Source organism: Engystomops pustulosus, unplaced genomic scaffold (assembly GCF_040894005.1).
Source record: "Engystomops pustulosus unplaced genomic scaffold, aEngPut4.maternal MAT_SCAFFOLD_183, whole genome shotgun sequence".
Taxonomy (NCBI): domain Eukaryota; kingdom Metazoa; phylum Chordata; class Amphibia; order Anura; family Leptodactylidae; genus Engystomops; species Engystomops pustulosus.
In genome coordinates, this window is record NW_027285063.1 from 164,304 (window position 1) to 181,677 (window position 17,374).

The 17,374-nt window shown below is 45.9% G+C and overlaps 1 protein-coding gene across 1 annotated transcript in view; it reads right to left on the bottom strand.

The window, feature by feature from the left end:
• Positions 1-17,374, bottom strand: part of LOC140108795 (receptor-type tyrosine-protein phosphatase O-like) — a gene marked incomplete at its 5' end in the record, with an annotated part of 85,161 nt that overhangs the window by 44,853 nt on the left and 22,934 nt on the right. Inside the window, 3 exons of the mRNA XM_072131961.1 lie at positions 14,714-14,804; positions 15,956-16,037; positions 16,218-16,253. Of these exons, the coding sequence (XP_071988062.1) occupies positions 14,714-14,804; positions 15,956-16,037; positions 16,218-16,253 (209 nt within the window). The remainder of the gene's footprint in view (positions 1-14,713; positions 14,805-15,955; positions 16,038-16,217; positions 16,254-17,374) is intronic.

A 17,374-nucleotide genomic window follows, 5' to 3' on the forward strand; every position in this document is an offset into this window, starting at 1 on the left:
CGGTGACTATGGATGTATCGGTGACTATGGATGTATCGGTGACTATGGATGTATCGGTGACTATGGATGTATCGGTGGCTATGGATGTATCGGTGGCTATGGATGTATCGGTGGCTATGGATGTATCGGTGACTATGGCTGTATCGGTGACTATGGCTGTATCGGTGACTATGGCTGTATCGGTGACTATGGCTGTATCGGTGACTATGGCTGTATCGGTGACTATGGCTGTATCGGTGGCTATGGCTGTATCGGTGGCTATGGCTGTATCGGTGGCTATGGCTGTATCGGTGGCTATGGCTGTATCGGTGGCTATGGCTGTATCGGTGGCTATGGCTGTATCGGTGACTATGGCTGTATCGGTGGCTGTATCGGTGGCTGTAGCTGTGTCGGTGGCTGTGTCGGTGGCGGTGGCTGTGTCGGTGGCTGTGTCGGTGGCTGTGTCGGTGGCGAATAACCCAGGTCTTCCCTCACATCACTAAGTTCCTGCATCTCATCTCCGGAGCTCTGGTCCTGTCTGCTCCACATTCTGGATACAGAGGTGGGAAAAGTCTCCCAGTTATTATCTACAAGCAGTCACCCTCCTCCTCCTCCTCCTCCTCCTGGAGACCTTTGCCGGCTCTTTCTGGTGTAAATTGCTTGTACATTTATTGGGAAGTGTCGGCACGTTGGTCTCGTCTGCTCTATTCTTCACACGACACATTTCTGCACTGAGGGGCGTCCGGTGCTCAGTCCGTGCGCCACATTTATCATGCAGAGTCCAACAGAAATGTGTCGCAAGCCGCATGTTAAAGGTGCACCAAAAAAAAGTTGTGCCCTCTGTCGGGACAGTGCAGGAGGCGGCAGATTCATGTAGAAGGGGCACCAGGAACCCATTAGCCAGGGCTTAGTGTTAGCAAAAAATATTCTCGCGACATTTACTTGGTACTAATGGATTAAAACTCCATTCTGTGCCGCACACAAGGTATACACTCCAGCCTGTGCCCCGCACATGGTGTACACTGCAGCCTGTGCCGCACCCACGGTGTACACTGCAGCCTGTGCCGCACACACGGTATACACTCCAGCCTGTGCCACGCACACGGTATACACTCCAGCCTGTGCCCCGCACATGGTGTACACTGCAGCCTGTGCCGCACCCACGGTGTACACTCCAGCCTGTGCCGCACCCACGGTGTACACTCCAGCCTGTGCCGCACCCACGGTGTACACTCCAGCCTGTGCCACGCACACGGTGTACACTGCAGCCTGTGCCGCACCCACGGTGTACACTCCAGCCTGTGCCGCACCCACGGTGTACACTCCAGCCTGTGCCGCACCCACGGTGTACACTCCAGCCTGTGCCGCACCCACGGTGTACACTGCAGCCTGTGCCGCACCCACGGTGTACACTGCAGCCTGTGCCGCACCCACGGTGTACACTGCAGCCTGTGCCGCACCCACGGTGTACACTCCAGCCTGTGCCGCACCCACGGTGTACACTGCAGCCTGTGCCGCACCCACGGTGTACACTGCAGCCTGTGCCGCACCCACGGTGTACACTGCAGCCTGTGCCGCACCCACGGTGTACACTGCAGCCTGTGCCGCACCCACGGTGTACACTGCAGCCTGTGCCGCACCCACGGTGTACACTGCAGCCTGTGCCGCACCCACGGTGTACACTGCAGCCTGTGCCACGCACACGGTGTACACTCCAGCCTGTGCCACGCACACGGTGTACACTGCAGCCTGTGCCGCACCCACGGTGTACACTGCAGCCTGTGCCGCACCCACGGTGTACACTGCAGCCTGTGCCGCACCCACGGTGTACACTGCAGCCTGTGCCGCACCCACGGTGTACACTGCAGCCTGTGCCGCACCCAAGGTGTACACTGCAGCCTGTGCCGCACCCACGGTGTACACTGCAGCCTGTGCCGCACCCACGGTGTACACTGCAGCCTGTGCCGCACCCACGCTGTACACTGCAGCCTGTGCCGCACCCACACGCTGTACACTCCAGCCTGTGCCGCACACACACGCTGTACACTGCAGCCTGTGCCGCACACACACGCTGTACACTCCAGCCTGTGCCGCACACACACGCTGTACACTCCAGCCTGTGCCGCACCCACGGTGTACACTCCAGCCTGTGCCGCACACACACGCTGTACACTGCAGCCTGTGCCGCACACACACGCTGTACACTCCAGCCTGTGCCGCACACACACGCTGTACACTCCAGCCTGTGCCGCACACACGCTGTACACTCCAGCCTGTGCCGCACACACACGCTGTACACTCCAGCCTGTGCCGCACACACGCTGTACACTCCAGCCTGTGCCGCACTCACACATCGTATACACTCCAGCCGGTGCTACACACTATACATCTTGTGCCACACAAGGCTCGAGGCTGGGACCTTGATGCTGGTGACCGGCACACGCCATCTAACTCTGCACCAAAGGAAAGGTAAAAAAACACATACGTTGCTTAGATAGTGATTTCACAGCGATAAGGAAAATAGTAAGATAGTGGTGCAATCTAACCTCTGTTTGGCCGGGCAAGTAAGTATTTTATATTCACCAGCTAGTCCCTCCCGTTTAGTGCATTAAGTTTTTAATCTTTCCACACTTTTCTACCTTTTCTATGTTTTTAAAACAAATGTTTTTGCTGTACCCCCTGAAACTTTTTTTTCCAGATAAGTCTATGGCATTTCTTAAACTAAGTGAAAAAACCCATGTTTTGTATCTTTTAAAGTTAAATTCTAAATAAAAGTTAGGGCCGAAGTGACCAGGAGGCGGAGCCGGTAGCGGAGGCCCGTCATGATGAGGGGGACCGGAGCGATGGGGTTAAGGGGGCGGGGCTTATGCCCGCGCCGAAGATATCGCGGGAGCTGCAGTCTCCCGGCTCTTAAAAGGGGGGCAGGGACGGCCCCTTCTTCCTCTTGCCACGACGACAGGGAACCGAACACCCACCTAACCCTTTGGTGAGCTGGGTAAATGTTATCTAAATTGTCACGCAGCCTGTGGCGGGGTCTATGAGGGCCAGTGGGGTGAAGCATGATACAGGTGGAACTGGTTTTGGGAAGAACGAGTGTTTGGTCACCCCACGAGCCGGAGCGGTGCGGCGTGGGGAATATTGCGTACACTCTCTTCTCGCCGGCCCTCATAGACCTTCTTTCTGCAGGTTTTTCATGTATAGTTTATAAATGTTCAATTGCAACATGTTATTTATGTTAATATATTTAAATTCCCTTTGTATGTTTGTTAATAAAGAGGCTGCTGTGGCCGCCATATTCCAACTTCAAAGGCGTCTTTCCGTGTATTTCTCTTGGATAAGGTAAAGGTTCACAGGGTTTCGATGGGTGTACGGGTAATAGGTATTGAGCACATCGGAGTCCCTACATCAAGATAACTTTTAACACTCTACTGCCACCTAGTGTCGTTTAGTTATAGGTGCAATCGGAAGGATTATAATTGTGGTATAGAGAGATTTTCCTGTGCTAGTGGACATAGATATGTCTAGAAGAGGATAATTCCCTATTGTTGTATCTTGCGGCACACACTATACATCTTGTGCCATACACTATACATCTTGTGCCACACACTATACATCTTGTGCCACACAGTTTACATCTTGTGCCATACACTATACATCTTGTGCCATACACTATACATCTTGTGCCATACACTATACATCTTGTGCCATACACTATACATTGTGTGCCATACACTATACATCTTGTGCCATACACTATACATCTTGTGCCACACACTATACATCTTGTGCCACACACTATACATCTTGTGCCATACACTATACATCTTGTGCCACACAGTTTACATCTTGTGCCATACACTATACATCTTGTGCCATACACTATACATCTTGTGCCATACAGTTTACATCTTGTGCCATACACTATACATCTTGTGCCATACACTATACATCTTGTGCCACACAGTATACATCTTGTGCCATACACTATACATCTTGTGCCATACACTATACATCTTGTGCCACACACTATACATCTTGTGCCATACACTATACATCTTGTGCCACACACTATACATCTTGTGGCACACACTATACATCTTGTGCCATACAGTATACATCTTGTGGCACACAGTATACATCTTGTGGCACACACTATACATCTTGTGCCATACACTATACATCTTGTGCCACACACTATACATCTTGTGCCATACAGTATACATCTTGTGCCATACAGTTTACATCTTGTGCCATACACTATACATCTTGTGCCACACACTATACATCTTGTGCCATACACTATACATCTTGTGCCACACACTATACATCTTGTGCCATACAGTATACATCTTGTGCCACACACTATACATCTTGTGCCATACAGTATACATCTTGTGCCACACACTATACATCTTGTGCCATACACTATACATCTTGTGCCATACACTATACATCTTGTGCCACACACTATACATCTTGTGCCATACAGTATACATCTTGTGCCACACACTATACATCTTGTGCCACACACTATACATCTTGTGCCATACACTATACATCTTGTGCCACACACTATACATCTTGTGCCATACAGTATACATCTTGTGCCACACACTATACATCTTGTGCCATACACTATACATCTTGTGCCACACACTATACATCTTGTGCCACACACTATACATCTTGTGCCATACACTATACATCTTGTGCCACACACTATACATCTTGTGCCATACACTATACATCTTGTGCCATACACTATACATCTTGTGCCACACACTATACATCTTGTGCCATACAGTATACATCTTGTGCCATACAGTTTACATCTTGTGCCATACACTATACATCTTGTGCCACACACTATACATCTTGTGCCACACACTATACATCTTGTGCCATACACTATACATCTTGTGCCACACACTATACATCTTGTGCCATACAGTATACATCTTGTGCCACACACTATACATCTTGTGCCATACACTATACATCTTGTGCCACACACTATACATCTTGTGTCACACACTATACATCTTGTGCCATACACTATACATCTTGTGCCACACACTATACATCTTGTGCCACACACTATACATCTTGTGCCATACACTATACATCTTGTGCCACACACTATACATCTTGTGCCATACAGTATACATCTTGTGCCACACAGTATACATCTTGTGCCATACACTATACATCTTGTGCCATACAGTATACATCTTGTGCCATACGCTATACATCTTGTGCCATACGCTATACATCTTGTGCCATACACTATACATCTTGTGTCACACACTATACATCTTGTGCCATACACTATACATCTTGTGCCATACACTATACATCTTGTGCCACACACTATACATCTTGTGCCATACACTATACATCTTGTGCCACACACTATACATCTTGTGCCATACACTATACATCTTGTGCCATACACTATACATCTTGTGCCACACACTATACATCTTGTGCCACACACTATACATCTTGTGCCATACACTATACATCTTGTGCCACACACTATACATCTTGTGCCATACAGTATACATCTTGTGCCACACACTATACATCTTGTGCCATACACTATACATCTTGTGCCACACACTATACATCTTGTGTCACACACTATACATCTTGTGCCATACACTATACATCTTGTGCCACACACTATACATCTTGTGCCACACACTATACATCTTGTGCCATACACTATACATCTTGTGCCACACACTATACATCTTGTGCCATACAGTATACATCTTGTGCCACACAGTATACATCTTGTGCCATACACTATACATCTTGTGCCATACACTATACATCTTGTGCCATACAGTATACATCTTGTGCCATACGCTATACATCTTGTGCCATACGCTATACATCTTGTGCCATACACTATACATCTTGTGTCACACACTATACATCTTGTGCCATACACTATACATCTTGTGCCATACACTATACATCTTGTGCCACACACTATACATCTTGTGCCATACACTATACATCTTGTGCCACACAGTATACATCTTGTGCCATACACTATACATCTTGTGCCACACAGTATACATCTTGTGCCATACACTATACATCTTGTGCCATACACTATACATCTTGTGCCATACACTATACATCTTGTGCCACACAGTATACATCTTGTGCCATACACTATACATCTTGTGCCACACAGTATACATCTTGTGCCATACACTATACATCTTGTGCCATACAGTATACATCTTGTGCCATACAGTATACATCTTGTGCCATACACTATACATCTTGTGCCATACAGTATACATCTTGTGCCACACAGTATACATCTTGTGCCATACACTATACATCTTGTGCCATACAGTATACATCTTGTGCCATACACTATACATCTTGTGCCACACAGTATACATCTTGTGCCATACACTATACATCTTGTGCCATACAGTTTACATCTTGTGCCATACACTATACATCTTGTGCCATACAGTTTACATCTTGTGCCATACACTATACATCTTGTGCCACACAGTATACATCTTGTGGCACACACTATACATCTTGTGCCGTACAGTATACATCTTGTGCCATACACTATACATCTTGTGCCATACACTATACATCTTGTGCCACACACTATACATCTTGTGCCATACACTATACATCTTGTGCCACACACTATACATCTTGTGCCATACACTATACATCTTGTGCCACACAGTTTACATCTTGTGCCATACACTATACATCTTGTGCCATACAGTTTACATCTTGTGCCATACACTATACATCTTGTGCCATACAGTTTACATCTTGTGCCATACACTATACATCTTGTGCCACACAGTATACATCTTGTGGCACACACTATACATCTTGTGCCGTACAGTATACATCTTGTGCCATACACTATACATCTTGTGCCATACACTATACATCTTGTGCCATACACTATACATCTTGTGCCACACACTATACATCTTGTGCCATACACTATACATCTTGTGCCACACACTATACATCTTGTGCCATACACTATACATCTTGTGTCACACACTTTACATCTTGTGCCACACACTATACATCTTGTGCCATACACTATACATCTTGTGCCATACAGTATACATCTTGTGCCACACACTATACATCTTGTGCCATACAGTATACATCTTGTGCCATACACTATACATCTTGTGCCACACACTATACATCTAGTGCCACACACTATACATCTTGTGCCATACACTATACATCTTGTGCCACACACTATACATCTTGTGCCATACAGTATACATCTTGTGCCACACACTATACATCTTGTGCCACACAGTATACATCTTGTGTCACACACTTTACATCTTGTGCCATACACTATACATCGTGTGCCATACACTATACATCGTGTGCCATACACTATACATCTTGTGGCACACACTATACATCTTGTGGCAAACACTATACATCTTGTGCCATACACTATACATCTTGTGCCATACACTATACATCTTGTGGCAAACACTATACATCTTGTGCCATACACTATACATATTGTGCCACACACTATACATCTTGTGCCACATAGTATACATCTTGTGTCACACACTTTACATCTTGTGCCACACACTATACATCTTGTGCCATACACTATACATCTTGTGGCAAACACTATACATCTTGTGCCACACACTATACATCTTGTGCCATACACTATACATATTGTGCCACACACTATACATCTTGTGCCATACACTATACATCTTGTGCCATACACTATACATCTAGTGCCACACACTATACATCTTGTGCCACACACTATACATCTTGTGCCATACACTATACATCTTGTGCCATACAGTATACATCTTGTGCCATACAGTTTACATCTTGTGCCATACACTATACATCTTGTGCCACACACTATACATCTTGTGCCACACACTATACATCTTGTGGCAAACACTATACATCTTGTGCCATACACTATACATCGTGTGCCATACACTATACATCTTGTGCCATACACTATACATCTTGTGCCATACACTATACATCTTGTGCCACACACTATACATCTTGTGCCACACACTATACATCTTGTGGCACACACTATACATCTAGTGCCACACACTATACATCTAGTGCCACACACTATACATCTTGTGCCATACACTATACATCTTGTGCCATACAGTATACATCTTGTGCCACACAGTATACATCTTGTGCCATACACTATACATCTTGTGCCACACAGTATACATCTTGTGCCATACAGTTTACATCTTGTGCCATACACTATACATCTTGTGCCATACAGTTTACATCTTGTGCCATACACTATACATCTTGTGCCACACAGTATACATCTTGTGGCACACACTATACATCTTGTGCCATACAGTATACATCTTGTGCCATACACTATACATCTTGTGCCATACACTATACATCTTGTGCCACACACTATACATCTTGTGCCATACACTATACATCTTGTGCCACACACTATACATCTTGTGCCATACACTATACATCTTGTGCCACACACTATACATCTTGTGCCATACAGTTTACATCTTGTGCCATACACTATACATCTTGTGCCACACAGTATACATCTTGTGGCACACACTATACATCTAGTGCCACACAGTATACATCTTGTGCCATACACTATACATCTTGTGCCATACACTATACATCTTGTGCCATACACTATACATCTTGTGCCATACAGTATACATCTTGTGCCATACACTATACATCTTGTGCCATACACTATACATCTTGTGCCACACACTATACATCTTGTGCCATACACTATACATCTTGTGCCACACAGTATACATCTTGTGCCATACAGTTTACATCTTGTGCCACACACTATACATCTTGTGCCATACAGTATACATCTTGTGCCACACACTATACATCTTGTGCCATACACTATACATCTTGTGCCACACACTATACATCTTGTGCCATACACTATACATCTTGTGCCACACACTATACATCTTGTGCCATACACTTTACATCTTGTGCCATACACTATACATCTTGTGGCAAACACTATACATCTTGTGCCATACACTATACATATTGTGCCACACACTATACATCTTGTGCCACACACTATACATCTTGTGCCATACAGTTTACATCTTGTGTCACACACTTTACATCTTGTGCCATACACTTTACATCTTGTGCCATACACTATACATCTTGTGGCAAACACTATACATCTTGTGCCATACACTATACATATTGTGCCACACACTATACATCTTGTGCCATACACTTTACATCTTGTGCCATACACTTTACATCTTGTGCCATACACTATACATCTTGTGGCAAACACTATACATCTTGTGCCATACACTATACATATTGTGCCACACACTATACATCTTGTGCCACACACTATACATCTTGTGCCATACACTATACATCTTGTGCCATACACTATACATCTTGTGCCATACACTATACATCTAGTGCCACACACTATACATCTTGTGCCACACACTATACATCTTGTGGCACACACTATACATCTAGTGCCACACACTATACATCTAGTGCCACACACTATACATCTTGTGCCACACACTATACATCTAGTGCCACACACTATACATCTAGTGCCACACACTATACATCTTGTGCCACACACTATACATCTAGTGCCACACACTATACATCTAGTGCCACACACTATACATCTTGTGCCACACACTATACATCTTGTGCCACACACTATACATCTTGTGCCACACACTATACATCTTGTGGCACACACTATACATCTTGCGCCACACACTATACATCTTGCGCCACACACTATACATCTTGCGCCACACACTATACATCTTGTGCCATACACTATACATCTTGTGCCATACACTATACATCTTGTGTCACACACTTTACATCTTGTGCCATACAGTATACATCTTGTGCCACACACTATACATCTTGTGCCATACAGTATACATCTTGTGCCATACACTATACATCGTGTGCCATACAGTATACATCTTGTGGCACACACTATACATCTTGTGGCAAACACTATACATCTTGTGCCATACACTATACATCTTGTGCCATACACTATACATCGTGTGCCATACACTATACATCTTGTGGCACACACTATACATCTTGTGGCACACACTATACATCTTGTGGCAAACACTATACATCTTGTGCCATACACTATACATCTTGTGCCATACACTATACATCGTGTGCCATACACTATACATCTTGTGGCACACACTATACATCTTGTGGCAAACACTATACATCTTGTGCCATACACTATACATATTGTGCCACACACTATACATCTTGTGCCATACAGTATACATCTTGTGCCATACACTATACATCTTGTGCCATACACTATACATCTTGTGCCACACACTATACATCTTGTGCCATACACTATACATCTTGTGCCACACAGTATACATCTTGTGCCATACAGTTTACATCTTGTGCCACACACTATACATCTTGTGCCATACAGTATACATCTTGTGCCACACACTATACATCTTGTGCCATACACTATACATCTTGTGCCACACACTATACATCTTGTGCCATACACTATACATCTTGTGCCACACACTATACATCTTGTGCCATACACTTTACATCTTGTGCCATACACTATACATCTTGTGGCAAACACTATACATCTTGTGCCATACACTATACATATTGTGCCACACACTATACATCTTGTGCCACACACTATACATCTTGTGCCATACACTATACATCTTGTGCCATACACTATACATCTAGTGCCACACACTATACATCTTGTGCCACACACTATACATCTTGTGGCACACACTATACATCTAGTGCCACACACTATACATCTAGTGCCACACACTATACATCTTGTGCCACACACTATACATCTAGTGCCACACACTATACATCTAGTGCCACACACTATACATCTTGTGCCACACACTATACATCTTGTGCCACACACTATACATCTTGTGCCACACACTATACATCTTGTGGCACACACTATACATCTTGCGCCACACACTATACATCTTGCGCCACACACTATACATCTTGCGCCACACACTATACATCTTGTGCCATACACTATACATCTTGTGCCATACACTATACATCTTGTGTCACACACTTTACATCTTGTGCCATACAGTATACATCTTGTGCCACACACTATACATCTTGTGCCATACAGTATACATCTTGTGCCATACACTATACATCGTGTGCCATACAGTATACATCTTGTGGCACACACTATACATCTTGTGGCAAACACTATACATCTTGTGCCATACACTATACATCTTGTGCCATACACTATACATCGTGTGCCATACACTATACATCTTGTGGCACACACTATACATCTTGTGGCACACACTATACATCTTGTGGCAAACACTATACATCTTGTGCCATACACTATACATCTTGTGCCATACACTATACATCGTGTGCCATACACTATACATCTTGTGGCACACACTATACATCTTGTGGCAAACACTATACATCTTGTGCCATACACTATACATATTGTGCCACACACTATACATCTTGTGCCACACAGTATACATCTTGTGTCACACACTTTACATCTTGTGCCACACACTATACATCTTGTGCCATACACTATACATCTTGTGGCAAACACTACACATCTTGTGCCATACAGTATACATCTTGTGCCACACACTATACATCTTGTGCCATACACTATACATCTTGTGCCATACACTATACATCTTGTGCCACACACTATACATCTTGTGCCATACAGTATACATCTTGTGCCACACACTATACATCTTGTGGCACACACTATACATCTTGTGCCACACACTATACATCTTGTGCCATACACTATACATCTTGTGCCATACACTATACATCTAGTGCCACACACTATACATCTTGTGCCACACACTATACATCTTGTGCCACACACTATACATCTTGTGCCATACACTATACATCTTGTGGCAAACACTATACATCTTGTGCCACACACTATACATCTTGTGCCATACACTTTACATCTTGTGCCATACACTATACATCTTGTGGCAAACACTATACATCTTGTGCCATACACTATACATATTGTGCCACACACTATACATCTTGTGCCACACACTATACATCTTGTGCCACACACTATACATCTTGTGCCATACACTATACATCTTGTGCCATACACTATACATCTTGTGCCACACACAATACATCTTGTGCCATACACTATACATCTTGTGCCACACACTATACATCTAGTGCCACACACTATACATCTTGTGCCATACAGTATACATCTTGTGCCATACACTATACATCGTGTGCCATACAGTATACATCTTGTGGCACACACTATACATCTTGTGGCAAACACTATACATCTTGTGCCATACACTATACATCTTGTGCCATACACTATACATCGTGTGCCATACACTATACATCTTGTGGCACACACTATACATCTTGTGGCACACACTATACATCTTGTGGCAAACAGTATACATCTTGTGCCATACACTATACATCTTGTGCCATACACTATACATCGTGTGCCATACACTATACATCTTGTGGCACACACTATACATCTTGTGGCAAACACTATACATCTTGTGCCATACACTATACATATTGTGCCACACACTATACATCTTGTGCCACACAGTATACATCTTGTGTCACACACTTTACATCTTGTGCCACACACTATACATCTTGTGCCATACACTATACATCTTGTGGCAAACACTACACATCTTGTGCCATACAGTATACATCTTGTGCCACACACTATACATCTTGTGCCATACACTATACATCTTGTGCCATACACTATACATCTTGTGCCACACACTATACATCTTGTGCCATACAGTATACATCTTGTGCCACACACTATACATCTTGTGGCACACACTATACATCTTGTGCCACACACTATACATCTTGTGCCATACACTATACATCTTGTGCCATACACTATACATCTAGTGCCACACACTATACATCTTGTGCCACACACTATACATCTTGTGCCACACACTATACATCTTGTGCCATACACTATACATCTTGTGGCAAACACTATACATCTTGTGCCATACACTATACATATTGTGCCACACACTATACATCTTGTGCCACACACTATACATCTTGTGCCACACACTATACATCTTGTGCCATACACTATACATCTTGTGCCATACACTATACATCTTGTGCCACACACAATACATCTTGTGCCATACACTATACATCTTGTGCCACACACTATACATCTAGTGCCACACACTATACATCTTGTGCCATACACTATACATCTTGTGCCACACACTATACATCTTGTGCCATACACTATACATCTTGTGGCACACACTATACATCTTGTGGCACACACTATACATCTAGTGCCACACACTATACATCTTGTGCCACACACTATACATCTAGTGCCACACACTATACATCTTGTGCCACACACTATACATCTTGTGCCATACAGTATACATCTTGTGCCACACACTATACATCTAGTGCCACACACTATACATCTAGTGCCACACACTATACATCTTGTGCCACACACTATACATCTAGTGCCACACACTATACATCTTGTGCCACACACTATACATCTAGTGCCACACACTATACATCTTGTGCCACACACTATACATCTTGTGCCACACACTATACATCTTGTGCCACACACTATACATCTTGTGGCACACGCTATACATCTTGTGCCACACACTATACATCTTGTGCCACACACTATACATCTTGTGCCACACACTATACATCTTGTGCCACACACTATACATCTTGTGCCATACACTATACATCTTGTGCCACACAGTATACATCTTGTGCCACACACTATACATCTAGCGGCACACACTATACATCTAGCGGCACACACTATACATCTTGTGCCACACACTATACATCTTGTGGCACACACTATACATCTTGCGCCACACACTATACATCTTGTGGCACACACTATACATCTTGTGGCACACACTATACATCTAGTGCCACACACTATACATCTTGTGCCACACACTATACATCTAGTGCCACACACTATACATCTTGTGCCACACACTATACATCTTGTGCCATACAGTATACATCTTGTGCCACACACTATACATCTTGTGCCATACAGTATACATCTAGTGCCACACACTATACATCTAGTGCCACACACTATACATCTTGTGCCACACACTATACATCTAGTGCCACACACTATACATCTTGTGCCACACACTATACATCTAGTGCCACACACTATACATCTTGTGCCACACACTATACATCTTGTGCCACACACTATACATCTTGTGCCACACACTATACATCTTGTGGCACACGCTATACATCTTGTGCCACACACTATACATCTTGTGCCACACACTATACATCTTGTGCCACACACTATACATCTTGTGCCACACACTATACATCTTGTGCCATACACTATACATCTTGTGCCACACAGTATACATCTTGTGCCACACACTATACATCTAGCGGCACACACTATACATCTTGTGCCACACACTATACATCTTGTGGCACACACTATACATCTTGCGCCACACAGGCTTCGGCGGCTACTTACATGGTAATATGTTTGTGTAGCGGTTTTTACATCTGTTAGCCGGGAGGTCGGCTGCGCAGTGCGGGATCTCCAGACCGATCATCTTCAGCTCCTGGAAAAGAAACAACAGATCATAACATGAAACCTTAAAAAGTCATAGATTTATGTATATGAGGTCACAGGTCACATCTGACGTATATGAGGTCACATCTGATGTATACGAGGTCACACGTGATGTATACGAGGTCACATCTGATGTATACGAGGTCACATCTGATGTATACGAGGTCACACGTGATGTATACGAGGTCACACCTGATGTATACGAGGTCACACGTGATGTATACGAGGTCACACGTGATGTATACGAGGTCACACGTGATGTATACGAGGTCACACGTGATGTATACGAGGTCACACGTGATGTATACGAGGTCACACGTGATGTATACGAGGTCACAGCTGATGTATACGAGGTCACATCTGATGTATACGAGGTCACAGGTGATGTATACGAGGTCACATCTGATGTATACGAGGTCACACGTGATGTATACGAGGTCACATCTGATGTATACGAGGTCACACGTGATGTATACGAGGTCACATCTGATGTATACGAGGTCACACGTGATGTATACGAGGTCACACGTGATGTATACGAGGTCACACGTGATGTATACGAGGTCACACGTGATGTATACGAGGTCACACGTGATGTATACGAGGTCACACGTGATGTATACGAGGTCACATCTGATGTATACGAGGTCACACGTGATGTATACGAGGTCACACGTGATGTATACGAGGTCACACGTGATGTATACGAGGTCACACGTGATGTATACGAGGTCACACCTGATGTATACGAGGTCACACGTGATGTATACGAGGTCACACGTGATGTATACGAGGTCACACGTGATGTATACGAGGTCACACGTGATGTATACGAGGTCACAGCTGATGTATACGAGGTCACAGCTGATGTATACGAGGTCACATCTGATGTATACGAGGTCACACGTGATGTATACGAGGTCACAGCTGATGTATACGAGGTCACATCTGATGTATACGAGGTCACACGTGATGTATACGAGGTCACATCTGATGTATACGAGGTCACACGTGATGTATACGAGGTCACATCTGATGTATACGAGGTCACACGTGATGTATACGAGGTCACACGTGATGTATACGAGGTCACACGTGATGTATACGAGGTCACATCCTTTATGTAAGGTCATCACTTACCTCAAACTGCAGCGAGAACTTGTAGTCGGAGTCCTTGGCCATGTCCGCGATGTACGAGTCCAAGTCATCGAGCTGCACGGGGCTTCCAGGACAGGGGAGAGAGGGGACAGGACGCCTCATTAACATGGACCCCAGGACAAACCCCCCAACTACTGCTCCATGAGGAAACCTCCATCCTGGCTGATAGCAGAGAGCAGCAGCTGCCCTGGGGAGCACAGGGGACAGGAGGTTTCTCTTATCATGGAGGAACATTGTCACCTACTTGGTCAATTTCCGCTTCTTGAATCCATTCTTGTTCCTAAAATAAGAAGATAAATATTTATGTCAGAAAAGGGAAAGGAGGAAATGCAGATCATCAAAGTAGCACTACACGGAAGGGGGGCCGTCACCCTGGGGGCCATCATCCCGGGGGCCCGACACTGGCAGCTGTCGCCCTAGGGGCCCGACACTGGTAGCCATCATCCTGGGGGCCCGACACTGGCAGCCATCACCCTGGGGGCCATCATCCTGGGGGCCCGACACTGGCGGCCTTCACCCTGGGGGCCCAACACTGGCAGCCATCACCCTGGGGGCCCGACACTGGTGGCCATCACCCTGGGGGCCATCATCCCGGGGGCCCGACACTGGCAGCTGTCGCCCTGGGGGCCCAACACTGGCAGCCATCATCCTGGGGGCCCGACACTGGCAGCCATCATCCTGGGGGCCCGACACTGGCAGCTGTCGCCCTGGGGGCCCAACACTGGCAGCCATCACCCTGGGGGCCCAACACTGGCAGCCATCACCCTGGGGGCCCAACACTGGAAGCCATCACCCTGGGGGCCCAACACTGGCAGCCATCACCCTGGGGGCCCAACACTGGAAGCCAACACCCTGGGGGCCAACACCCTGGGGGCCCAACACTGGCAGCCATCACCCTGGGGGCCCGACACTGGCAGCCATCACCCTGGGGGCCAACACCCTGGGGGCCCGACACTGGCGGCCTTCACCCTGGGGGCCTGACACTGGCAGCCATCACCCTGGGGGCCCGACACTGGCAGCCATCACCCTGGGGGCCTGACACTGGCAGCCATCACCCTGGGGGCCCGACACTGGCAGCCGTCACCCTGGGGGCCATCATCCTGAGGGCCCGACTCTGGCAGCCATCATCCTGGGGGCCCGACACTGGCAGCCATCAACCTGGGGCCCGACACTGGCAGCCATCATCCTGGGGGCCCGACACTGGCAGCCATCATCCTGGGGGCCATCACCCTAGGGGCCCGACACTGGCAGCCGTCACCCTGGGGGCCCGACACTGGCAGCCGTCACCCTGGGGGCCCGACACTGGCAGCCATCACCCTGGGGGCCATCATCCTGGGGGCCCGACACTGGCAGCCATCACCCTGGGGGCCATCATCCTGGGGGCCCAACACTGGCGGCCGT